Here is a 27,540-nt window from a genome sequence, read left to right as displayed (position 1 = left end):
AAGTTAATCTTTAAATAAGTGAATATTTTTCACTGATTTGCCCTGCAACCTTTTTTTTTTTCCCCTGGGAATAATAACCTCTTTATAGAATTGGTCCTCTCTCAGACCTAGGTGTGCTATTCTGAGAGAACTCCCAATCAAAGTATTGGGCCCTCTGTCTATCAGAGTGGGCAGATGACTTGAGGTGTTTTCTGGGAATTTCAAATTGGAATTAGGGGAAGAGGTTTTATTCTCCAGTGGTGAAGCTACAGTATTAGGCAGAAACTATTTCTTGTTAAGCATAAAAAGACATGAGATCTGTATAGACTCTGACCCAAAATGGGATCTCAGCAAAGAGTCAATGTCCTAATGACGTTCCAGTGTCCTGGAAGCCAGCTGTACCCCCACCCTTCATGAAGTTGACTTATGAATTTGTGTTATCATTGGTTATCATTTGGTGATGATACTCAGGAAATTCCCCTTTTTTTCCTAAGTTATTTCATGTTAGATTTGAAGTCAATGGTCCTGTTCTTCCCTGAGAGCTCTGATCTGAAATTTTCATTTGGGTAATATAGGAGTGCCTGCTATAGGATGGTGAGTCTGTAGATTTGAATTATTCAGTGAGTTCAGAACCAGAAAAAAAGTGGGTTCCAATTCTGGTTCTGCCACTTACTAATGTGACCTGGAACATGTTAATTCTCTTCTTTGACCTTTATTTCCTTATTAGTAAAATAGAAATACCATGATGAGCAGTAGCAAGAATTCAGATAATGTATCTGAGGACCTAGCTCAATGCTAATGCAATGCTTGGACTCAACAAGTGTTAGTTCATTGACCCTTCCCTCCCCAACCTTCTCCAGTGTTCTAAAAGTGAAGAAATAAATGTAAACTATTTAGCAAATCTTCTAACTTCATAAGATTTTTCATTCTTATTTTGTGGTGCTGGTCTTTAGTTAATTGTCGGAAATAATTAAGTTGTTGTCTTTGTTATAAATGATTTTACACATTTTTGGTTGTACACGATAATTGTCAAATCAGATTTGACTTAAGAATTACAGTACATTAAGCTGAAACCTAAATGCCTGTTGTTGCGACGACTGATGATTATGAGGACTGACTGGTTTATAAACTTGTCATCAGAGACAACCTTCAACTTCATTTTGTTTTTTGTTTTTTTCTCAAAGTGAACAGTGCTAGGCATGAATGAGCCATTGATTTTGGTGTGTTTCTCTATTGATAAAGTCCTTGTTTATTTATATGGAGTTTGTAGTGATCAGAAGGGCTTTGTGGTGATACTATAACTTCAGGAGCAATTTCTCTGGTAGGAGAAGTGAGAAAGTGTAACCTTGCCGAGTCTATGAAGAAGGACATTCCAGGTAGGTATCAAGGGGAAGACTTGAAAGCAGGGGCTGAGAATAATTTGCCTGAAAGATATGAAAGGCCTAAATAGTTTGATAGATTAAAGAATGAAGTAGTCTTCAAGGTAGGTTTTGAATCTGTCTTAAAGTATGGTGGAATCTGCTGCATAATCTTGAGGATGAGAATAGTATGACCAAAGTGAGTAGGGAAGAGCGGTTCAGAAGCAACACAGGGGTCTAGGATTGAAGGCACATAGCTGGCTACAAAAATAGTTAACTAAAATCGTTAAGCACTTCATCTGTGAAGCATCGTTGTGGGCGATCATCAAGTAAATGAAAGCATACAGCATAATCTTTTTCCCTTTCACACTAACAGTAATAAACAGAAACCAAAAAATCTGGTTAAGAAGTCCCCAAGCATGTGATTGGCAGGTAGCTGTCAAGGTAAAAGAGAATTGCAGGATCACGGTCTTAGCCTCTACAAACAGGAGAATATTCTGGGAAGAAGAGCAAGATAATGAGCAAATACTTTTAAAAGTCTAGGGTAGGGTTAAAAGTATCTCACTGTCTGGATGACTTCCTACAGAATAGGTTCTGTCGAAGGACCTACAGAAGTGACAGCACTTATAGGTGCCCAGGACCTCAGTGTTCTCTCAGGCTTCAGTTGGCTTTGTTCTTGTGTCTCTTCATTCACACATAATTTTTAAGTAGCAGTTTTGCTTAAACAACAACATTATACTTTCACATCCTTGGTTAGAGAGTTCTACCCAAAAAGTATTTACCTCTGGATCTAGGTCAACTTAGAAAACCAAAACAAGTAATTACACGCAGTGTTGGTCCTGAGCCCAGTCTTAAAATCTCTCTCTCTTTTTTAATCAGTCGTCTGGCTGATAGAATAGATAATTTGCTCATTAAACCTATGTATTTTGTTAGACTGAGATGAGGAATCCATAACACCTTTGAAATTAAGATTAGATTTTAAATTCATCTTAATAAATTAGGATCTGTTTTGAAGGGTCTGTTTTGAAGGATCTAACTTACCCAGTTTTCCTTGGGGCAGCCTAGAGGTGGTGAAAGATGAGAGCTCTGCAGCCAGATGGTTTGAGTTCAGATAGGCATTCATGATACAGAGCTTTAAGGATGTGATAGGGGAAAGAGTAGAGCACCCCAAAACTACTCCAGGTGTATATTGTTTTACCTTCCTATAGAAACAACCTTTTAAGAACTTTGATCTAACACCTTGCTTTTGTTTATAATTTATAGACTAAACAGTCTTAAGTAAGCTTTTCTGAAAGTGCAGTAATCAAAGGTAGCAGAGACACTACACCATGGTTAAGAACAGACACAAGAGCAGTACCGCCTTGGTTCAGATCCTCCTTCTGCCAGGATTTGGCTGTGACCTCAGTGTGCCTTAGTGTCTCCATCTGTAAAATAGCGTTAGTAATAGTATCTGTCTCATCGAAGGCTGTAAGGTTTAAGTGAGTGAACCCTTGGGAAATGTTTGAACTGAGTGTGACACATATTAGGCACTCAACAAGTGTTGCTGTTGTTGTTATTTAAGACACCCCATTCTGCTGATTCCATGACACAGTCACAGATGAAAACCTGCTGTGGCTGCAAGCAATACCAATATACTTACCCAATATAACAGCTAATAATGTCATTATTTCATTCTCCAAGAATAGTTTCACCAAACCTGAATTTAACAGAAAGATTACTTCTTATACACTGCACTCCTCTGTATTCTGCATCATGGTGCTAACTTGTGACCAACAAATATTTCCCAGAAGCCTGCTCCATGTCTCATACTCTGCCAGGTACTTGAAATACAGTGATTAAAAAAAAAAAAATCACACAAATTTCTCACAGTCTGGTAGAGGAGATAATGTGCCCTGATCTAGTATGTTTTATTAACTTTCTTTTGGGGGATTGTGGTGGTGAGGGTGCTGAGGGGATGTACAATTTTGCATCTACTCAAATCATTTAAAGGTCTTTTGTCTACTCACAGTCCCTCAGTTAAACATCTTCCTTCAATTTACTCTCTTTATGATAACAAAAAATAGTATAGGCTCACTTTAGACAATTTGACTCGATGTTATAGCTTCTTTTTTTTTTTTTTGTCTTTTTTTTTTTCTGCTTTATAATTTTTTTAACATTGAGCATCCTTTTCTCTGGAAATCAGGAAAAATTAAACCGGAGAATTTGGGGAAGTACAGGAAAGTATAAATAGAAGGAAAAAACTAGCCATAATTCAACTTCTCTTAACATTTTGACATATTTCCTTCAGTTACTTTGTTTACTTTTATTATTTAGCTGAGAACATGCTGTGTGTATATATAATTCTATTTACAGGGTTACTGTGAAGATAAAATGATATATTTACAGCTCTACACACAGTGTCTGATAGGTATACATCAGACATTCAATAATTGTTAGTATTACCGTAGTTATCATGCCCTTTTTTACCTCTTATGTGGTAAGCATTTAGAAAGTCTTCATAGGGGCGCCTGGATTGCTCAGTCGGTTGAGCATCCTACTCTTATGTCGGCTCAGGTCCTGATCTCAACCTGTCTGTGTTGGTGAGGCTTATTGCTGACAGTGGGGAGCCTGCTTAAGATTCTCCTCTCTCTGCCCCTCCCCTAGCTTGCGTGCATACATGCTCTCTCTCTCTCTCTCTCAAATAAATGAACATTTAGAAAATCTTCATAAACATTGTACTTTATTTTTTAATTTTTAAATTTTATTTAAATCCAGGGTCCTTAATATATGGTGTAATAATGATTTGAGGAGTAGAATTTAGTCATTCGTCACTTACATGTAACACGCCGTGCTCATCCCAACAAGTGCTGTCTTTAATGCCTGTCACCCATTTAGCTCATCCCCCCATCCAGCACCCCACCAGCACCCTCAGTTTGTTCTCTGTATTTAAGGGTCTCTTATGGTTTGTTTCCCTTTCTTTATCTTATTTTTCTTTCCCTTCCCCTATGTTCATTTATTTTGTTTCCTAAGTTCCACATATGAGTGAAGTCATGATATTTGTCTTTCTCTGATTTATTTCGCTTAGCATAATACACTCTAGTTCCATCCTGTTGTTGCAAATGGCAAGATTTCATTTTTGATCGCCAAATAATATTCCATTGTTTATATATACCACATCTTCTTTATCCATTTATCAGTTGACGGGCATTTGAGCTCTTTCCATACTTTGGCTATTGTCAATAGCACTGCTATCTATAAACATTGGGGTGCTTGTGCCCCTTCAAATCAGCATTTTTGTATCCTTTGGATAAATACACGGTAGTTCAATTCCTGGGTTGTAGAGTAGTTCTAATTTTAATTTTTTGAGAAACTTCCATACTGTTTTCCAGAGTGGCTGCACCAGTTTGCATTCCCACCAGCAATGCAAAAAGGGTTCCTCTTTCTCCACATCCTCGCCAACATCTGTTGTTGCCTGAGTTGTTCGTGTTAGCCATTCTGACAGGTGTGAGGTGGTATCTCATTGTGGTTTTGATTTGTATTTCCCTGATAATGAGTGATGTTGAGCATCTTTTCATGTGTCTGTTGGCCATCTGGATGTCTTTGGAAAAGTGTTCTTGTCTTTTGCCCATTTCTTCACTGGATTATTTGTTTTTTGGGTGTTGATTTTGATATGTTCTTTATAAATTTTGGATACTAACCCTTTATCTGATATGTCGTTTGCAAATATCCTCTCCCATTCCATCAGTTGCCTTTTAGTTTTACTAATTGTTTCCTTCACTGTGCATTTTATCTTGATGAGGTCCCAGTAGTTCGTTTTTGCTTTTGTTTCTCTTGCCTCTGGAGACATGTCAAGTAAGAAGTTGCTGCAGCCAAGGTCAAAGAGGTTGTTGCCTGTTTTCTCCTCTAGGACTTTGATGGCTTCCTGTCTTACATTTAGGTCTTCCATCCATTTAAAAAAATTTTTTTAACATTTATTCATTTTTGAAAGACAGAGAGAGACAGAGTGCGAATGGGGAAGGGGCAGAGAGAGAGGGAGACACAGAATTTGAAGCAGGCTCCAGGCTCCAAGCAGTCAGCAAGGAGCCCGACGCAGGGCTCGAACTCACAGACCGCAAGATCATGACCTGAGCCGAAGTCGGCCTCCCAACCGACTGAGCCATCCAGGCGCCCCAGGTCTTTCATCCATTTTGAGTTTATTTTTGTGTGTGGTGTAAGAAAGTGGTCCAGGTTCATTCCTCTGCATGGAGCTGTCCAGTATTCCGAACACCATTTGCTGAAGAGATTGTCTTTTTTCCATTGGATATTCTTTTCCTGCTTTGTCAAAAATTAGTTGGCCATACGTTTGTGGATCCATTTCTGGGTTCTCTATTCTGTTCCATTGATCTAAGTGTCTGTTTTTGTGCCACTACCATACTGTCTTGATTACAGCTTTGTAATACAGCTTGAAGTCTGGAATTGTGATGCCTCTAGCTTTGGTTTTCTTTTTCAGGGTTGCTTTGGCTATTTGGGGTCTTTTCTGGTTCCATACAAATGTTAGGATTGTTTGTTCTGTCTCTGTGAAGAATGCTGGTGTTATTTTGATAGGGATTGCAGTGAATATGTAGATTCCTTTGGGTAGTAGCAACATTTTAATAATACTTGTTTTCCAATCCATGAGCATGGAATGTTTTTCCATTTTTTTGTGTCGTCTTCAATTTCTGTCATAAGCTTTCTATAGTTTTCAGTGTATAGATTTTTCACCTCTTTTGTTAGGTTTATTCCTAGGTATGTTATGATTTTTGGTGCAGTTGTAAATGGAATCAATTCCTTGATTTCTCTTTCTGCTGCTTCATTATTGGTGTATAGAAATGCAACCAATTTCTGTGCATTGATTTTATTTCCTGCGACTTTGCTGAATTCATGGATGAGTTCTAGGAGTTTTTTGGTGGAGTCTTTTGGGTTTTCCACATAGAGTATCATGTCATCTGTGAAGAGTGTAAGTTTGGCTTCCTCCTTGCTGATTTTGATGCCTTTTATTTTTTTGTGTTGTCTGATGGCTGAGGCTAGGACTTCCAACACTATGTTGAATAACAGTGGTGAGAGTGGACATCCTTGTCATGTTCCTGACCTTAGGAGGAAAGCTCTGTTTTTCCCCATTGAGGATGATATTAGCAATGGGTCTTTCGTATATGATTTTTATGATCTTGAGGTATGATCCTTCTATTCCTACTTTCTTGAGGGTTTTTAATTGAAAAAGGATGCTGTATTTTGTCAAATGCTTTCTCTGCATCTGTTGAGAGGATCATATGGTTATTATCCTTTCTTTCATTGATGTGATGTATCACATTGATTGATTTGAAGATATTGAACCAGCCCTGCATCCCAGGAATAAATCCCACTTGATCATGGTGAATAGTTCTAATTCTCTTGATTCTTTTAATAACTCTTGCTAGTATCTTGTTGAGAATCTTTGCATCTATGTTCATCAAGGAAATTGGTCTGTAGTTCTCCTTTATAGTGGGGTCTTTGTCTGGTTTTGGAATCAAGGTAATGCTGGCTTCATAGAATGAGTTTTATCTCAGATGGGATTGTGTTTCAAAACCCCACACTTCAGAGACCCCTGTGGCTTGGACCCCCGCCGACTCTCTGGGGGAGGATCTTGCTGAGCAATGGCCGGGTGCCAGCTTGCCCAGAAAATGTTCCTGCAATCTGACAGCAGCAGAAGTTCAGAGATTATGGCAAATCACAACACACAGCTAGCATGAGGTTTCATCACACTCTGGCATCTTTGTCCCAATACCAGCAAATGTGGCTGCTCTATGGGGTCCACTAGGACCTTTGCCTGTGGGAGGCCATATGACCTCTACCAAATGCACTCCCTGCAGGGGAACCGCTTCTCCCCGCATGGCACCCGTGTGACAGAGCCCGCTGCCTGCTCCTGGGGATTTGCCCTGGTTCCCCACCAGAGCACCACCAGGACTGAACTCCGGAACTTCAGACTCCGTGCTCCACTGTTTTTAGAATCCTGATGCTATTGAAAAACACTCCTTTCTTCCTGTCCGTGGTTTTGGGGAACAGATTTCTTGTTCAGTCACCTGCAGGTGTTTTTACTCTCTCTCTCTCTCTCTCTCTCTCCAGCTACTTTCGAGGGAGTGTTTTTCTTGCACTCTCCCAATACACCATACTCTCCCCCTTTCTCTGTCCTCTGTCTGCAAAAACAGCTCCCTATGCTCCACGGCTTTTCTCTCCCCCAGTTCACCTCCCCGCATTGAGTACCTGCCAAGTTCTTTGGCTCAAGTTATGCAGATTGTTGTGTTAATCCTCAGATCAATTTCCTAGGTGTGTAAAACGGTTTGGTGCTGATCTAGCTGCATTTCAGGGATGAGACAAGCTGAGGGTCTCCATGCTACCCCTCCATCTTAACTTGAAAGTCCATAAATGATTTTTAAAAGGGGTATGCATTAGGAAAAAAGTCCTTAGGGCGCCTGGGTGGCTCAGTCGGTTAAATGTCTGACTTTGGCTCAGGTCATGATCTCATGGTTCGTGGATTTAAGCCCTGTGTCGGGCTTTGTGTTGACAGCTCAGAGCCTGGAGTCTGCTTCAGATTCTCTCTCTCTCTCTGCCCCTCCATTGCTTGTGTTCTCTCTCATAAAATAAATAAATAAAAACTTTTTTAAAGAAAAAACTCCTCTTTCTCCTCAAGATTCAGGTTCATTAAATTGAGGGTAGAGCTTGCATGTCTTATTTTCAAAGCTTCTCAGATGATTTCTATGCATACCCTTGATTAAAGTTAGTGATTTATTCACAACCTTTTTGGGTCACCTTTTCAAAGCCCATCTGTAGGTACATCATCCTTTGGCTTAAAAGCTTTCCATGTTTCCCCCAATGCCATTGGTATAAATTCCAAACTTCTTAGCTTGTGGTAGAACAGGCTTCATTCACATCCTGGCCCTAATCTACTTTTCCAGAGGCATTTTCAGCTGTTCCCCTTCAAGTGCCTTTGAGTCCAGCCAAATAAGTTAAACCCACATATGCCATGTACTTTTGGGCTTCTGTGCCTTTTCCCATACCATTTCATCCATCCAGGGTACCCTTAACTTTTTTCTGTATCTGAGAAACTCCTCAGTGTTACTTCAGCCTCACTCCCATTGCCCCTCCTTTCCTCCAAGAGTAACTGCTCTTCTTGGACTCCTCAATTTTAGCTGCTTTCACTACTTTGCATTATGATGATCTGTTTACATACCTGTCTTCATCAATATGTAGTTAGGTTATTGGGATGAAGATAGCCTTACTTATCTTTTGTGAGTATGTACCCAGGAAGAATGCTTCTTTCTTTTTGATTAAGATTTTAAAAATTCTCTCCATGTCTTCTTTTGTATCGACTACTTCTGCCTAGCAGATTGCCTTCTGTCTGTATCATCCATCTATCTCCTCAAAAAATTGGCACGTCTTATGAACAAAGAAGGAACCTCCCAAATTTGTACGAAGAGATGGTTGGTGGTCATTTGGGTATCAGGGAACTCATTAGTTTCTAAGGATGCCTTGTTGAGATCTTCATCAAAGGTAGATATAAAACATCTGGTGACATGTTCAAGGTATTCAACACGGTTTTGCATGTTAAAGAAGACCAACAAAGCTGATCTGATGAGTTGTGTCAATTCTGCCTTGTAAGTTTCTGAAACTGGTACTGTTAATGTCTACTTCACACCTGGAAGCATTTTTTCAGCTGTGTCCTACTGGACATATGAAAAAATTTTTTAAGCCAGAAGTCATTCTTGGTGTATCACATCTCCTAGTACCACATCTGAGTTGTTGGTTTTCACAGTGAATTGTGGGTCTAGTGGTAGATCCTAAGTAAAGACTCCCTTTATGTTTTCAAATTCCTCTTTCATCTTGGACTATGAACACATAGTACCTATTTCTCTGGGAAAATGTGCTAGAAGTTCACAAAGGGTATGAAGTTTTGGGGGGAGTTAAGATTAGCTTCCAACTTACAATGTAGTCATTACTGTCTGGTTCTGAGTTTAGAGAAGAGGTTTTAATGTATGTGCTAAAAGATAATAATTGAGCATGGGGCCCTTTGTTTGTTGAGCATCGACTCTTGATTTTGGCTTGGGTCATGATCTCACAGTTTGTGGGATCAAACCCGGTTTGGGATTCTCTCTCTCCCTCTCCCTCTGTCCCTCCCATTTGCATTCTCTCTCTGTGTCAAAATAAATAAACATTAAAAGAATGATAATAATTGAGCATGCTATCTGCCAAGAGATAGAGATGATTGTTAACAAGTCTTGTGGCATCAGACCAAACAAAATACTACAAATCATGAAGTTTTATCACATGGATCCATGTATAAGAAATTTTTTTTTAAATTTTTTCTATTGTCATTTTTCCTCTGAGAATGTCAGAAAGGAAATTGAATGTAGTAGTATCGTCAATATTGAAAAATACTAGGTATCTGTATTAGTTCTGAAAGCATGAACATGTCCTTATCTTATTTGGGAAATGGGTCACTAATAATAATATATTAAACGAGCAAAGCCCATTCTGTTTTCAGGACCAGAATGTTTCTGGTGCCCTCAAGGATGAAAAGCTGTGATGTTGGATTTGTTTCTTTCATAGGAATTGTCTCCTTGTTCCATTTGGACATTTAGTCCATTAGAACTAAAGTTAATCTCTGTTCATTTTTATTATTAGCCTAAAATGATTGATTGATTGATTCATTGATTATAACTCAGCACAGCTACTTGGCATTAATAGGCTTGAAAGTGTGGGAGGCAATATTGGATATCTGCCTGGAAGATAGGTGGGGAAATATATAATGTGGAATTAAATTCTAGCCTAGAAAAGCATATTTCAGTTCTGAATGTCTTACTTTGCAACTTGTCACATAAAGGGAGGAATGTGTAATAAATAAACATAGTACTGTGGCTTAAAAGTCAAGAGACCTAAATCTGTTCCCTGCAAATTACTTTAACAATTTAATTACTTTAATAATAAGTTAATCCTCTCTGTTAAATGGAAAACCATTAAAAATATTTCCCAGGGTGCCTGGGTGGCTCATCGGTTGAGTGTCCAACTCTTGACTTTGACTCAGGTCATAATCTCAGTTTGTGGGATCAAGCCGCATATCGGGCTCTGCACTGAGAGCACAGAGCCTGCTTGGGATTCTCTCTCTCCCTCTCTCTCCCTCTCTCTCTCTCTCTCTCTCTCTCTGTCTCTGCCCCACCATGTGCTTTCTCTTGCTCTCTCTCTCACTCTCTCTCAAAAATAAATAAATAAACAAAATATTTCCCTACCCAGAAATAAAATTGGTTAAAAAAAAAAAAAAAAGAGGAGTGTATAGATAGATACAGAGATAGGTAGGTAGGTAGTCCTTGGCTTAACCTGAAAATTTTCCCTTGCGTTTTTGAGTGTATTGTAAAACCTGCAAAACAGTAAAGGCTCTGGTCCCTTAATATTCACCAAGACTTGCTAAGTATAACCTCTACAAAATCACTTTACATAATTAACTCAGCACTTAAATATAAGGAGAAACCAGGAGCTAGTTCCCAAGCACCTAAATATGAAAGAAGGACTTCTTTGCTTCACTTTTGGCTTTGATGGACAAATTTCTCTGAAAAGTACTTCTTTCAACTTAGGAAAGCAAGTGAGAGATTTCCCAGGAGTAATATTTAGCAATAGTCATGTGGCTCCAATGCAAGACAGTAACCCTGTGTAGCTGAGCTTGGTGGGGAGGAAGAAGAGCAAAATCATAGATTCCTTTTGGTAAGTTTGGATTCATTCTTTTAAGACTTTCTCAAAAAGGAGCACTAGATCTTGAGTCCAGAAAACCAGTGCTACAGACAAGTTATCAAATGTACTTACCTTAAAATTTAAATTTAGATTATGTTATAAAAAAAAAAAAAAAGCATTCTAGGGGTACCCAGGTGGCTCAGTTGGTTAAGTGTCCAACTCTTGATCTCAGTTTCAGGTCTTGATCTCAGGATTGTGAGTTCAAGCCCCACATTGGGATCCACAGTCTGCATGGAGCCTACTTAAAAAAAAAAAAAAAAGCATTCTGATTAGAGGATAAGTATAAAATATGGATTGATTGTTAAGATTCTAGTAAAGCACTAATAAAAGAATTTAGTACTTAACAGCCTGTTTTGGTAAAAAGTATGCAAACTAAATCCATCTTGTTCATCTGTGATCTTCCCTTTCTTGCCGATGACAAACGTGTGCTATGGCTATAGCATCTTTTGGCATCAGAGTCTCCCCATCACCTCCCAACTTGATCCTGTGTTTATGTTGGTCTATTTTGATGGGCTTTTCCCATCATTCTTTTCTGCCCTCCCCCTGTGCCCACCTGCCAGTTTCTTGACTCTGCTGTGCTGCCTTCCTGCCCATCTCTTCTTCCATCACGGGCCCATTTTTGACACATTGTCCTTCTTTCTGTTCCTGCTTTGTCTCACTCCCCTCCTCAGGCTTGCACTGTGCTGTCACCTGATTCAGGTATGCCCGGGAAACCTAATCCTTTCCACTGCCCTCATCATCATGTCTGTCCACCCAAATCTAAGGGAAGACAGTGAACTCTAACCAAATCAGGAACAACATGCAAGTTGCCATTGTGACCCTCATAATATACCACAAACGTCAAACACCTCGTAACCCTGGAAACACCTAAGATACAAAGATACTAATTAAGTAGCAGAACTCAGTCTCTTGTGCACTAAAACTACGGAACAAAATCCGGCGAAATTACATCCCTGTCATGGTGTGTGTGTGACCAGTCGCTCCTCTTGGTGCAGTGCAGCTCTGTGGTCCTTTGGCTTTGAGTGAAAGAACCCTTCTTGTTGAGTTTGCTTGGGCTGCACCTATCCATCTCCACCCTTCCTCCCTGTGAATCCTACTGTGCTTATCAGAAGCAATGATAGTTGGTTCCTTTGCCCCTATCACTCTTTCATTTGTTTCCCCGGTCCTATTGGTAATTATTAATATAATGTAAATGTCTTTCCTTTCAGTCCTCCTCGTCCTCTGGCCAACATGAACGACACCATGGTGAGCCACCTGTCCTCTGGGGTGCCCACCCCCACCAAGAGGTATGTAGGGTCTACGCCTCAGTCACTGCTCAGAGTTGGGTACGGGCCTGGCCGGGGAAGCAGAGATTCCACAGGGCAGAATTCTCCTCCTTTAACTGTCTTTTAAAATTATTTTGTGATTTTTTTTTTTCTTCTTTTTTTCCCCACTAACTCGTAAATGTAGCACCAAAGGAGTCTGCTTGTGAGTGGTGCCTGAGGTGGAAACTCTTCATTTGTGACAAGCAGTGAACATAGTGTCAAAGCAGATTTGGCACTTTGGAAAGCCTCTTCTTTAACATTAAATAATATTTTGATGATCATGAATTTCAACAATTTTGCATTTGCATTCTTTAAATGTTGAAGATCACTTCTGCTTCTTGATTAGACTGTGTGAACTGAATTAATCCCTGATAATTCTCCTAAATCAATGTGTATACGATTCATAAACATTTAAGTTGAAAAGCTTGGGTCTTTCTCTTAGTTTTACAGAGAGTCTCCTTTAGGGTCCTACAAGGAGCTAGAACTGTGTAGTCCTTTCTCTTCTTTATTTAATTTACTCTTCTCCAAAATTCTCTCAGGCAGGACTTAAAAGAACTCTATAAAATGGCTTACTTTCTGTTTGATTTAAGCTGTTCCATAATGAGAGTATTGCAGAAACTCCCTCAAGGGCACAGCCATTAAAGAATCCTTTCTAACAGTCATCACCCAAAAAAGAACAAAAAAACAAAGACATTCCAACCAACTCCCCAAGTTCTTCCCGAAGAAAAACTACTTTGTGCCATATGTACTGATTGCTTTGGATTAATTCAGCTATAGAAATGTCATCTGCTTAATAATACTGTGACTTAACATATAATATATGATACTTAAGATCAACTGTGTTTGTTTTCATTGGCTAAAACTCCTGGAGCACTCTTTCCCAAACTTGACTGCTGAGAAGATTCAAAAGAATCACGTGGGTCAGTTATTAAAAATACAATTTTCTGGGACCACATCAGACCCAGTGGCTCCTGAGATCTTGAGAAGTTACACCTCTAACAATAAGTATTCCAGGTGATTCTTATCATCAAGCAAGTTTGGGAAAGAGCCTTAGAAGTAAGCTATGGAGTAAACTGGAATAGAGGGTTTTGGGATTAAATCAGAGTGACCTGATAATGTGTTGTCCACTAGGAAACTCAAGACGACCAGGTAAGAGTCCTTGCCTACAGCCTTGTTGAGACACTACCGCTTCTTTTTTTTTTTTTTTCATGTTTATTTTTGAGAGAGACAGAGACAGAGACAGAGCATGAGCAGGGGAGGGGCAGAGAGATTAGGAGACACAGAATCTGAAGCAGGCTCCAGGCTCCCAGCTATCAGCACAGAGTCTGACTCGGGGCTCGAACTCACAAACTGCGAGATGGTGACCTGAGCCACCCAGGCGCCCCCCTTACCGCTTCTTTTGAGCAGATTTAAGTGGTATTCTTGACTACAGCATAGACTTGAGCCTGACTGGCTGCCTTTAAGTCCTGGCTCTCACCTGACCTTGAACAAGATTTTTATCTTCTTTTTTTAAATATATAAAATGGGGACAATGATAGTGTCTACCTTGTGGGGTTATGCGAAAATTGAAGATATTGTTTTCACTATTTAAGAAGTAAACTGATGAGGGGTGCCTGGGTGGCTCAGTCAGTTAAGCATCTGACTTCGGCTCAGGTCATGATCTCACAGTTCTTGAGTTCAAGCCCCATATTGGGCTCTGTGCTGACAGCTCAGAGCCTGGAGTTGCTTGGGACTCTGTCTCCCTCTCTCTCTGCCCCTCCCCCACTAGTGCTCTGTCTCTGTCTGTCTCAAAAAATAAACAAACATTAAAAAAAATTAACTAAACTGATGAGAGAAGAGGTGGTGAAGAAACAATAACTTATAGGTGACACTTTTTTTAGCAAAGTCTAGTAGACTTGGTCCTTCCTAGAGGTGGTTATCACAGACTTTGTAGGCGTTGACCAGCAGAACAACGGCAGCCAGAGCCCTTAGCAGGCCAGAAAGGAAGACTGAGCGCTATAATTTATGAAGAAGAGTAGTTGCCATATGGGAACAAGATGCTCCCACCCTAACAATTTAGTCCTTAGAATTTTAGATTTCATTTATATTCAGGATGAGATTATGATGTAACACGTGGGCATCAATTGCATAATCCGTTAGGTTTGGCTTTTTGTGGCCCAAGTTACCAAACCAATGTAAATTTCCAACTAGTATTCTATTTACTTCCTTAAGGATTCATCAGTTTTTCTTTTTTCCTCCAAATGTCATTAGATGTGTGTCTCCAGAGTCTGGTGAAAGCTAGGAACCCAGCACATCATCCCAGTCATACAGAACCTTTCTCTGCTGGGGCAGAGAATCCTCAAGGAGAATAAAGCTACTCTCCAGAATTAAGAAGTTTCCTTTAGGACTCAGCATACGACATAAATCATTGAATCAGACAAGAACATGCACAGTAATAAAAATGCAGCAAAAATTTAAGAGCTACAGTTTCTGTAAGAGCTACAGTTTCTGCCTTTTCAGGAGGCAGTGCATATGAAAGTAGTGATAGCTCCAAGGGTCAAAAATACTATGTGAGTCCAAATAGAAGATGCTCACAAATGTAAGAGTGACTTTTTAAAGAAGAAAAACTTATCAATGGCAAAGATGCTGGCTGTCACGTGAGATGCTGTGAATTATGTTCCTGAGAGGGTCCACTGTAGGGATTTGCTCTATATAATATTCTTCTAGTATTCCTATATTGAAATTTCTATAATTGGAAAGAAATTTCATCTTTGCTTTAGACTAAATAGTTCCTGGAAATTTGCTTTCTTTAAAAACAACCAGAAGAGGGACGCCTAGGTGGCTCAGTCAGTTGAGCGTCCAACTTCGGCTCCGGTCGTGATCTCACAGATAGTGAGTTTGAGCCTTGCGTCGGGCTCTGTGCTGACAGCTCAGAGCCTGGAGCCTGCTTTGGATTCTGTGTCTCCCTCTCTCTCTGCCCCTTCCCCGCTCATGCTCTGTCTCTCTCTCTCAAAAATAAATAAACATTAAAAAAATTAAAGTAAATAAAATAAAATAACAAGAACAATGTACTTAAAAACAAACAACAAAAAACTTTCAAAACTTTAAAACAGGCTTAAAGTCTCCCCCTTCTACTGGATTTCCTCCAAGGCTTGCTTCTGTCCCTCTTTTTCCCCAGGGTTCAGAATGTGAATGGTGGTATTAGTCTCTGGACTAAGGTACTGTATTATTTTATTTATTCATTCATTTTTATTTTGAGAGAGAGAGAGTGAGCGAGCCGGGGGGCGGGGCAAAGAGAAAGGGAGAGAGAGAATCCCAAGCAGACCCTGCACTTCCAGCACAAAGCCTGACATGGGCCCAGACCCATGAACAATGAGATCATGACCTGAGCCGAAACCAAGAGTTGGATGCTTAACCAACTGAGCCACCCAGGCACCCACTGTTATACTGTTTTAAATCATAACATATATTCAGACCAATATCGAAAATTATGCCAATATTTTCTAATGTCTTCTAAAGCCTTAGCGTCATTTATGAATATTTAAACTTTTACAATTCTGTGGGCAGTTCATATAACTATGGCAGTAACAAAAACTTCCAATATGACACTTTTTGCTTTGTGTATTCAGTTGGTATATTAGTATTAACTCTTTTAACTTCGTGTATTAAAATTTAACTTAAAATGCACAAACCCAATTAAGCAAGATGAAAAGGTTGTAAATGAACTGCTCTATAGCATTGTGCTCGTAGTTAGTACCAGGTAGATCTTATGGTATGTGTTCTTACTATAGTTAAAAAAACAAAAAGGAAAACAAAAAGAGACAAACCCACAAAGACAAAGGCAAAAGCAGAAAGCAAAGGCAGAAGTGTCCACGGATCACAAAAGCAACTTAAAAGCCGTCGGGATGTCTATCTGTGGCTTCTCCATCTCTTGGTTACTCACAGAATGCCATCTTCATTCCCTACTGCTGCGAAACACCTATTTCTCAATACCGCCGATGGCTTCAGATGCACAGCCACAGCGTTGGCACTCAAGAAGTTATGCTTTTCCTCCCTTCGATTAGAAAACTCCAAGGAAGGGTTCTTAACTGTCCTGGATTGGATTACTGCCCACCCTTGTGTATGTGGTAGGCCACACCCATTAAACCTACATCATCAAAACAGAGGAGGGAGTGTGTCCCCAAAAGATGGTCATACTGTCAAGAACAGAAGAGATTGTGGGAAGGACAAATAACAGAGGCTGTTGGCAGACCACCGTTTTGCTACCGAGCACACAGATGTGTGCAAAAGTATATACATACACACACCTTCTCATACAGGTTTCCTCTCCTAGGGTTTTCCTTCCCATAATGTAGCATTCCACGTACAACTGCAAATGGGTGCATGCCTCTCCCAGGAGTCTGTCCACGTGCTGTAACAGCCCTGGACCCTGGTTACATAGATTATGTCCATTCACCCAGGTCAGGCCTCGGTGTGTCTTTCTATGACTCCTTAGCCCCTCCTGCCCTGAAGCAAATGATAAGTTGTAAGCACTTTGCACCCAGTCCATAAAGGTAGAGATCAGAAAGTAGGAGAATTGTAATTTGGACAGCGGGAAAAGAGAGGTGACGGAAAACATGGCATATTAAGCCACATCTGCTGTGTTTCCTTGTGAAACACCACCAAAATGACAGTGTTGGGATTATTTTGAGTAAAAACCCGCAAGAAGAAAGAAAAATGAAAGAGGAGACCATACCAACAAGAATTTGGAAGCAGCAAAGCAGGTGGGTGAGTGGAAAGAGATTTTACAGACTGGAGAAGACTACAGCATAAGCGGATGGGGAGAGGAGCCCAGAAGAAGGCCCGCTCCAGGAATTAGAAGGCAAAGGGAGGATGCAGGACGTTTAGCTGGTAGTCTGTACAGGAAGCGCTTCGAACCACAGACTATCCACATGACTGGGTAATTGTCCCTGCCCCACTCTGCCAAAGAGTTGAGGTTTATATTTGGGGTTTTTGGAACAATACAGCCCCCAGGAGATCCTAATTGTCTTCATTATCTCACCCTTGGTGGGCTGAAGCAACTGGCTTCCAGACAACCCATCTCCCTCCCTTCGTTCTGAAGACTTCGGGAAATCACTGCTCCATCCTGTTATTCCTCTCCGGTGCCTGGAACTCCAGCCATCAGGGGCACAAGATCGAAGCCCCACGATCCTTAAGATCACAGTTGAACCAGTTGCTTTTCTTAGTGGCCACGTAGCAAAGATAGATGTGTCCCCTCCCTGGGATGGAGTGTTGCTGCCATCCATTCCTCAACCCGACTCAGCTAGTTCCACTCAGTGTTACTCCCCACTTCTAGTATCAGTTTCTATTTTAGTCAGAACCCTTGGCTATAAGTGACAGAAGCTCAGTTTGGATGAGCTTAGGGAAAACAAGAAGATTTTTTTTGTTTTTGTAGCCAAACTGGGGGAAGAAAAGCAGGGCTGTACGTGGCTGGGCCTCAGGGATGACCAGAGCCAGGGGGGCTATAACTCACTTAGGTGTTTCCCTGTCTCCCTCTGCTACCCTCATGCTCCTTGCTCCTCCCTGTCGTATGTCAGCTGATTCTTCCCTATAATAGTTACCTTTCACACAGCAGGGAATATATCCGTGAGACCTGTGTGTTCATATTTCATAACCTCAACCCTATAGCGATTGTCTTTCTCTTAGTTCCAACTTGGAAACTCCTAGTGAGAGTTCTTTTTGGTCCATCTTAGATCATGTTACCCATCCAGGGGTTTTCTGTTTGGTGGCCCTACCTAGATTACCACGGTTGAATGGGTAGGGGTCGGTTTTCCAAAGAAGGGGGTCTGCTGTCTGCGGAGAAGGTAAGGGTGCTGAAGAGACATTAGCTATAGACTTCTTTTTTGGGTGATTTCTGAAAAAAAAATTGCATACCTAAGTAGATTATATCACTCCCGCATTAGCATAGATTTGTTTCAGGAGGCCCTTTTTACCCCCCTACCACCTCATTTTTATTTTCCTCAAATATTAAACAGTGCTTTCTAGTCTGTTTGGTTTATAAAGATGTATTGTGTGCCACCATCTTTGGGTAGCAACACGTAGACATTAGAGCCACTAATTTTAAGAAGTTACCAATTACTAGGAATCATAAGTAAAGGCACGATTTTATCAGTCAAAAAATTTTAACTTAACACATACTTCACAAGAAGGAAAAGTATTTTTTAAAGGCCAGAAAATGCCATATTCTATATTATTTCTGAGCTGAAGACACATGACCAAGTTAAGAGATGTGTTGCACTATAATAGTATTACAATGGCTTTCTGAGTGGGTGCCAAGGTAAAGGTTTTATCTTGTTATCTACAGAATACTGAAGAATGACAGAAGCCACAATCTGTTGTTTTTTAGACTGAGAACAACAGAAATATTGGCAAAACGAAGAAAGGAGGCAAACTGAAATTGGCCAAGCCAGAAATTATCCATTTGTGGACTCAGGCTATTGGTGCTCTTCCCTCCTGTGAAATGAGAGTGAGTTTGGTTGAAAAGCAAGAATTAATGAGGGTTTAAGCACGATCATGAAACAACTTAGCTTGCATGAATTCTTCATGAGAATCTGAGACAACACAAGAATTACTTTTTTCTCCAATCTATTTTTGAGAGACAGAAAAGCAGAGTAATTGAAAATTAACACATAATTTTATGTGACTGCAGGGTCCTCAGTGTTGGCAGATTTCCAAAGTCCATCTGATGGCCCAGGCAATCGGCCAGGTTTTAGCTGCCTCTGGGTTGGGATTAAATTCCATTTCCATTCAAGCATTTAAGGTAAACCCTTCAGCAGTTCTAACTCAGGTTAGTACAAACAGAAAGCTTGAGTATTTCCAAGTCCATACTTTAAAGCTTAAGGTTGGAAAATTGAAGCTTACAGAAGCATAGTAACTCCTCTCCTTGCACTGAAGTAATAGTTACCTCCTCTCATTGGACTGAAGCTGGAGGTCCTCAACCTGAGCAAGAATTACATCCATTATGTACTGTCAGCAGAACAGAGGGGAAGAAGGAACAGGTCTGGGGAAAAAAACTGTGAGTTCAACATTGCGTGTTCAGACTGAGATGCCTGAGGGATCCTGAGAGTGATCCACAGAGTGATCCAAACTCTGTGGAGTTTGGATGTGGGGGGCCAAGGAAGGGAATAGATGATTCTCCTCCAGGTTCCTTTCTGGCTTACGGTACTTATGGTCGAAACACAGGAGGAAGATTTGGGCAGGAAGATAGCAAGATTATGTTGAATTAGAAGTGCCTGTGGGACACAGAGGAACCAGACCATAGCATGAGTTCTTGTCATCCAGATTCTTCCAGCTACCTCACATTCACACTAGCAAAGGGCAGGCACATACTCAGATCCAACAAATGTACAGAACCCACACACACACAATTTTACACATTTTTCACACTTGGAGGCTGTTAACTTGAGTATCTTGACCATATCTGCTCTTAAGAAGCTGACTCAGTGCAGGGCACCTGGGTGGCTCAGTTGGTTAAGCGTCCAACTTCAGCTCAGGTCATGATCTCACTATTGGTGGGTTCGAGCCCCACGTCAGGCTGTGTGCTGACAGCTCAGAGCCTGGAACCTGCTTCAGATTCTGTGTCTTCCTCTCTTTCTGCCCCTTCCCTGCTTGCTTGCACTCTCTCTCTCTCAAAAATAAATAAGCATTAAAAAAAAAAAAAAAAGCCGACTCCGTGCGGTATGCTGCTTTGTAATGAAAGGGGTGTGCCAAAGGCTTGCACTTATAATGGAAATTCCTATAGCAATGCTGAAATTCCTATGGTGATCCAGTTTAACCATGGCTCTTCACTCCTTCTAACATCAAACTATTACAGTATTTTAACTTAGCCATAGTAAAGCAGATATTTAAAACAAATCAGTGCTGTGGTATAAATTCCTACTTTTTTCATGGATCTTACTAGGAAATCTCCAGTCTACTCCCCACCTCACCCCCAATCTAGTCCTTTCTTTGTTACCAGACATTTTACTGAAATGCAGATCTAATGATGTTACTCTCCTGGTTAAAACTTTCCAGTGGCTCTTTGTTTCTACAGCACTGTCCAATAGCATAGAAACCAGAATGGTAGCCATTAGCCAAGTGTGGCTGTCAAGCACTTGAAATGTGACCGAGGAGTGAATTTTAACTTAATTTGAATGTAAACAGGTACATGTGGCTAGTGGCAACACAATTCTACAGGATTAGGCCCACATTCTTCAGTGTGGCTTTGGAGGCTGCTCCAAGGTGACGGTCGCTAGTCTCCCCAGCCCTACCTTATTTCATTCTTTTTATTTGGCTTCTACACCCAGAATTACTCAAATCACTTACAGTTCCCCAAGCAGGTTTCTGCACCTGCTCCTTCCTTTTTGTGCCTTCCCTTCCTTTTTCCTTTTATGTCCCTCTCTTTGTCATCTAATTCTACCTTCTGAACTTAGCTTCAGCTCCTCCAGGAAGCCCTCCCTAATACCCTACAACTAGGTTAAGTGTTCTTCCTCTGTGATTCATAGCATGTTGTACATATCATTGTATCATAATTACCTGTTTGTTCCATGCTTTTCTAGACTATATGTTCATTGAGAGTGAGGACTCACGAGGCTTTATCCAGAAACTTACTCCTTTTCTTCAAGTCGTGCTGCTGTTTTGTATCTTAATCAGTACTTCTTCTGTTAGGAAAGGGGTTTTCTTCTTCAATTACTTCAAGCATGTGGCATCTTATTAACATTGCCTGCTTATTCCATTCAGGGCAGAGAAATAAAGGACATGAGTTCTACTGAAGTATCTGGTTCTACTCCAGTACTGCATGATTCACTATAGCTGCCCCCACCCCTGGTTATCTGTAACTTTCCTCTCCAAGAGTGAGAAACCCGGCCCCCATCACCCACCATCCCTGTGCCTATTTGTTTAGCCCTGATAGCATGGATAGTGGTTTCAGAACTGTTTATTTATTTCTTTAATAGATTACTGAGACATAATTCATTCACCATACAATCCATCCACATAAAGTGTATGATTCAGTGGGTTGGGGTATGCTTACAGAGTTGTGTGGCCATCACCACAATCAATTCTAGAACATTTTCATCACCCCCACTACTAAAAGATCACTCACTGTGGTGTGGAGAATCGACTGTAGTGGGCAAGAGTGGAAGAGGAGGGCAGTCAAGGGCTGTTGGGTGGCACTTGGTGAGACTTGCCAGATAGAAAGGATGGCAGCAGTGGGGGCAGTGAAGGGGGCTGGTTTCGGAGGGCAGCCAGTAGGGCTGATTAAGGAATTGGATGTGGGGCACGAGGAAATGAGAGGAAGAAACAAGAAGACTTCTGCTTTGAGCTCGGTGACTGGGTGAGTGGTGGTGCTGTTCCTTTTAACTGGTCAGCCTGGGAGAGTGGCAGGTGAGGAAGTGGGTGGAGAGAATGAGCTCTGTTTTGAACATGTTCAGTTTGGGATGCCTGTTAGGCAGCCAAGGGGAGATGCTGACTAGGCCCTCTAATACACAATCTTGGAGCTCCAGGGGGAGGTCAGAGCTGGAAATGTAAACTTGTGAGGATTACAGTAATACCTTTTGGTAAGATTATTCTGAGAATAAGCAAAAGAGCATATGTGAAAGTCTGTGATAAGGTCACAGGTACTCTGCTGATAATGACTACTACATTATCTTCTGTAATCCTTCCTGTACTCTCTAAAGTCAGTAATACATGAGGTAGATTTTATATTATTTTACAGATGAGGGGACTGAATCTCTCTGTGGACAGATTAAAGCCCAAGTTCACATAGCAAGCAGGTATCAGAGTATGGATTAAACCCAAGCCTGCCTCACTCCAGAGCCCATTCTCTCAGATGCTGTGCTCTCCTGCCTCCTGCCGAGCAATGAGTCCTGCTCCGGGGCTACAAACTGCCACTCCAGAAGCAGCCTCTGCTTCTGACCTTGTCCCACCACAACTTACCCTTCATCCCCACCCTCACCACTCACATCCCTTTCCCTTGTGTCCTACCCCACAAGTGTGTCTCTTAACTTCTGCCAAAGCACCCTCTCTTGCTGCCACTGGAGCTTCTGCTGAAGCCATGAGACACTCTGCCTTAGATTCAAAGGCCCCCATCATCTTGGAGAGCAGGTGTCACCCTGGAGTGTGCATCTGGAGCACCTAGAAGCTTGTTTCAAATGCATAGAGCTGGGAGGGTGTCTTGGGAAGGAAAGTATGCTGCAGAGAGAGATGTGCTCATTTCATTGTCACTCCTCTTTTTTAACTCTGGTTCATTCTACTCACCCTTGCTTTTGCTGATCTCCCTAACTGGACAACATTCTATTCTTATGTCTTCTTCTTCTTCCTTTTTGTTTTTTTTGTTTTGTTTTATTTTTTCTGTTTTGTTCCTTAAGTAAGCTGTACACACAATGTGGGGCTCGAACTCACAACCCTGAGATCAAGAGTCACATGCTCTACTGACTGAGCCAACGAGGAACCCCTATTAAGTTTTCTTAGAGAAGAACAGTGTCCCTGTCATCTTAACACTTACTCTATTAGCCATTTTACATTTATTTGTGTGATCATCTCTTTTTCTACTAGACTGTTAACATCAAGAGAGCAGCAGCCGTGTCTGGATCCTGCTTACTGTGGTATGTCTTCTTCTCCTGGCACGGTGCCTGACATCCAGTAGGTGCTCCAGACATTGACTCAAATGCCAAATTTCCATCAGAAATACTACTAGAACTATTGTATATTCTGCCGTGAAAATCACTTACTTTTATGGATGGAATTGACATGTGTCAGCCTAGAATAGAACAAATTATTATTATTATTATCATTATTACTATCGTTATTATCATTATCATTATTTTATGTATTTATCACTTGTGTGGGATTTCAAACTATTCCAAACTACTGACTTTGCTTTAGAAAAACAGATTTCTAAAGCAAAACCTACTTATAAGTTGGGGGTTGTATATAGATTTATATTTTATCAAAAGGAAAGAATTTAAAGGAAAAAAATCTGGAAACACAGGTACACCGTTCAATGGAGTATATATTATCACAGGTATATCTAACATAACACCCATACCCTGACACAGAATTGTCAGAAAATATATGGACACTTAAGTGCCTTATTTACTGTAGATGGCTACTGATAATGCCTTTCATTTTGGTTTAGATTCCTCATTATCTGTCCAAAGACACTAGTTCTGAATAGCAGTTTTCATGGAAAGTTAAAATGGAGTTTAGTTGGACTATTGCTTCTGTAGTGAATGCCTACAGTTTCTTTTCTGCCATTCCCTTTGGAACGCACCTTGGTCAGATTTTCACATCCTGTTCGCTGCCAAACCAGTTCTTTCAAGGAGACCAGTGACTTCCTCAGTGTTAAATTCACTGATGAATTCTCAGAACTTATCTTAATTGATCTATCCATGACATTTGACATAGATGATCGCTCCCTTCTACTTGAAACGCTTTCTATACTTGCCTCCAGCTATTGTGCTCTTCTGCTTTTCCTCCTCTTCCTTCTTGGCCCCCTTTGCTAGTTATTCCATACCTCTTTGAACTCTAAATGTTAGTATGCCACAGGGAGCACTTCTCTTTTCTGTTTGGCCTCACTGTAGGTGATCCCATCCAGACTCACAGTTTTTAATACCGTCTACATACCAGTGACTTCTAACCTTATTTTTCCGGACCAGACCTTTTTTGCTGAGCTCTAACCTCATTATCTTCCTCCTCAGTGGTATCTTCACTTGGATCTAATGCATACCTTAGTTAGATGTCCCAAGCTGAGTTCTGTATCTTCCAACCAAACCTACTTCTCTCAGGGTCTTCACCGGCTCAGTTAATGGCGGTCTCATTCCTGTTGCTCGGTCAGAAGTCTTGATGCTTATTTCGTCAAAAATGTCAGATTATTAGATCAGCTTTATCCAAAAATACTGTCAGAATCTGTCCAAGATCTTGCTATTTCTTACATCTCTACAGCTACTGCTACTTTGCTGGCCACTCTTGTCTCTCATATGGAACGTTGCAGGAAGCTTCTAATTAGCTGCTGCCTCCCCATTCTCTGACACTTTATCTTCCATAGTGCAAATGATCTTATTAAAATATAAGTTCTTTCATACCCTACCTCTGCTCAAAACCCACCAATAACTTCTCATATCAGAGTAAAAGCTGAAACCCTTATGATGGCCTTATATAACACTGCTACTTTTCAATCTGTCTTAGAAAGAAGCACTTTTGTTTTGTTTTAACTTTTAGTTTGAAGTAGACAAATACTTTACAAAAGTATGATACAAAATGAGTTACTATGGGAGAGAATTCCATGCTGGTCATGGTGAAGTAATTGCTATAAGATTAGCTCTTCCACTATAAACGTCTAGAAAACTATTCTGAATATAACACTGTTTTCAGAAATTAGACAGTAAGTAGGGCAGGACTCTTCTCCAAGGGAAAGGAAGTAAATGAGGAGAGCCCTATGATTGCCCAGGCTTTCTGCTGGGAGGCATTTACCAAACTCCAGTGCCAGAGACAAGCAGAGTAAGCCTTATTTGCTGAGAATAAGAAGACAGAGATTGGAGTTTAGGGAGGCTATAATTTGCCAAGTAGAATACCGGAGGGGAGGAAGCATTTAGAGAAAGAGCTCCATAAATCTGCATACAGGTCTGTTAAGTCTTTGGCTGAAAACAAGCTGCTTGTGCATAGAATGAGATTTTATAGGACCACCAAAGAACAGCTACCTGGGAAAGAACAACTCAGCTCCCAGGGATTTGAAAGTAGAACAGCTACTCAAGCTCAGGCCGTTGTTTGGGTTCCAATCAACCAGAATAGAGACATCATGGAACACTTGGAGCACCCCGGAAAGGCCACACCTTACGAGGAGGGTGAAAATATCCCTCGATAAAAATTACCATAGATCTGCACTAATGAAGCTTTAACACAGGCCTCAAAAGGACCAAACTGTCCACAGGTAAATTAACTGACTACTAGAGTCTTTAGAAGAAGACAACAAAATTCAGACATTCAACAACATACTACTCACAATTTCCATCATCCAGTAAAAATTTAGAAGACATAGGAAGCAGCAGGAAGGTATGGCCTGTAACCAGAATTAAATTAGTCAATACAAACAGAGCCAGAAATAACAGGCATGATGCAATGAGCAGACATGGACTTTAAAACACTCACAATAAATAGAAAAATGCAAAGGAAAATATTAACGTAATGAGAAAAATGAAAATAAAAAAGAACCAAGTGTAAACATATTGGAAGTTTCTGAATATATATTCTACTTCAATGACAAAGTTTTAAATTGAAAAATAGAACTTCTAGAGTTGAAAGGGATAGTACCTGAAATGAAAAATTCCATAGATGGACTTAACAGTAGATCAGAAATTGTAGACAAAAAAAGTCCACTGAACTTAAAGACACAGCAATACAAACTATCTAAAATGAAACACAGAAGGGGCACCTGGGTGGCTCAGTTGGTTAAGCATCTGACTTCATCTCAGGTCATGATCTTATGGTTCATGAGTTCGAGCCCCGCGTTGGGTGAGCTCAAGCCCTGCTTCTCTCTCTCTGCCCCTCGCTCACTTGTGCTCACTCTTGCTCTCTCTAAAATAAATAAATAATAAATTGAATGAAACACAGAAAAGTGGCTGAAAAATTAACAGAGCTTCTCAAGACCTACGCAACAATGTCAAGCAGTTTAAAAGAGGGAGGAGAGAAAAATTATTCCAGGAAATTTTTTTCCAAATTTCCAAATAAATTTTTGCAAATTAAATGAAAACCATAAACCCATAGATAAAGAAGTTCGGCAAATTGTAATCAGGATAAACAGAGAAAACCATACCAAAGCACATCACAATCAAATTGCTGAAAACCAATGATAAAAAGATATTTAAAGCAGCTAGAGGAAAACAAAATGTTATATACAAGGGAACAAAGATAAGGTTTGTTTGTTTTTTAACTTTTTTTAAATATTTATTTTTGAGAGACAGAGTGAGACAGAGTGCAAGTGGGGGAAGGGCAGAGAGAGAGGGAGACAGAATCTGAAGCAGGCTCCAGGCTCCGAGCTGTAAGCACAGAGCCCGAAGCGGGGCTCGAACCCACGAATGGTGAGATCATAACCTGAGCCGAAGTCGGACACTCAGCCGGCTGAGCCACCCAGGTGCCCCCAAAGATAAGGTTTTGAAGTGATTTCTCAAAAACAATGCACGCTAACAGAAAATTGAATGGCATCTGAAAGTAGTGAGAGAACCTGTTTTTATTTCTTCTAAAATACATAGATTTCCTAGCTTTATCCACTGAAAAGTTCTAGAAGCAGTGATGATACTCCAGGAATAAAGAGCACCCTAGTACCCTGACTGTGGTCTCTAAATACTCTTTCCTAGTAACGGGAACCTGGAATCCTTGAAAGAATAGTTGATTCCAGATGTGGGGCAGGACATGCACAAGACAAGACTGGGACATCATACTGTGCCAAGCAAGGAAACTGATAATATCTAATGGATATATTAGATTAACACAGGAGCCTACTTATAGGGGGCTCCCACTGGCCAAAGACAGGATAATTTGAGCATCTAAAATATTATTATAATGGATTGAAGCAATAGGGTACATAAAAATCTATGAGATCATAATGATAAAAAAAAAAAAAAAAAAACTCCTTGGTAATCATCGTAGGTTACTAGGGCCCTAACTCATTGTTCTGAAATTTGTTAAGTAATAAATGTCAACCATTTGTTTTACCTTTCTTGAATGAATGATACTTCATGATAAACAAATAAACTAATAAATGCAGAAAAGATGATAAAATTGGAAACTGGACGTTTGCAACCCCACAAGAACTAATGAATCTAGGAAAGACTCATTAGTAAATGCTAAAGCCAGTAGGTGAAAAATTGGTGGGGAACTTTATACTAGAGAGATGTGACCAATAACTTCTGAATTCACTGATCAATGTTTATATTCCATTATGTGCCCCTATTTGATTTGTAAGTGCACCGTATTACCTATGACAGATTCTAGCCTCTTCTCAAAAATGAAACAAAAGCAAAAACATCAATCAAATACCCAGATCCAGCCACAGGGAATAGAGAAACAAATTGAATGGCAACAAGGAAGCAATCAGTTAAATCCAGAATGTAGGATATGCTGTTTTCTTCACAAATGACATGAAAGAAACAAGGAAA

General features: G+C 40.4%; 1 protein-coding gene across 20 annotated transcripts in view; it reads left to right on the top strand.

Annotated features, from left to right (window-relative positions):
• The window catches only part of DTNB (dystrobrevin beta), a 214,818-nt gene that overhangs the window by 124,631 nt on the left and 62,647 nt on the right, over positions 1-27,540 (top strand). For all 20 annotated transcript variants that reach the window (XM_086700168.1, XM_086700166.1, XM_086700167.1 and 17 more), the window contains exon 9: positions 12,296-12,373. In XM_086700168.1, the coding sequence (XP_086556294.1) occupies positions 12,296-12,373 (78 nt within the window). The remainder of the gene's footprint in view (positions 1-12,295; positions 12,374-27,540) is intronic.

This window comes from Puma concolor, chromosome A3 (assembly GCF_028749965.1).
Source record: "Puma concolor isolate L17-30 chromosome A3, mPumCon1.1.hap2, whole genome shotgun sequence".
In the NCBI taxonomy this organism is placed as follows: Eukaryota; Metazoa; Chordata; class Mammalia; order Carnivora; family Felidae; genus Puma; species Puma concolor.
The sequence above is the reverse complement of the archived record's forward strand: the minus strand, read 5'-3'. Positions and strand labels throughout refer to the sequence as shown.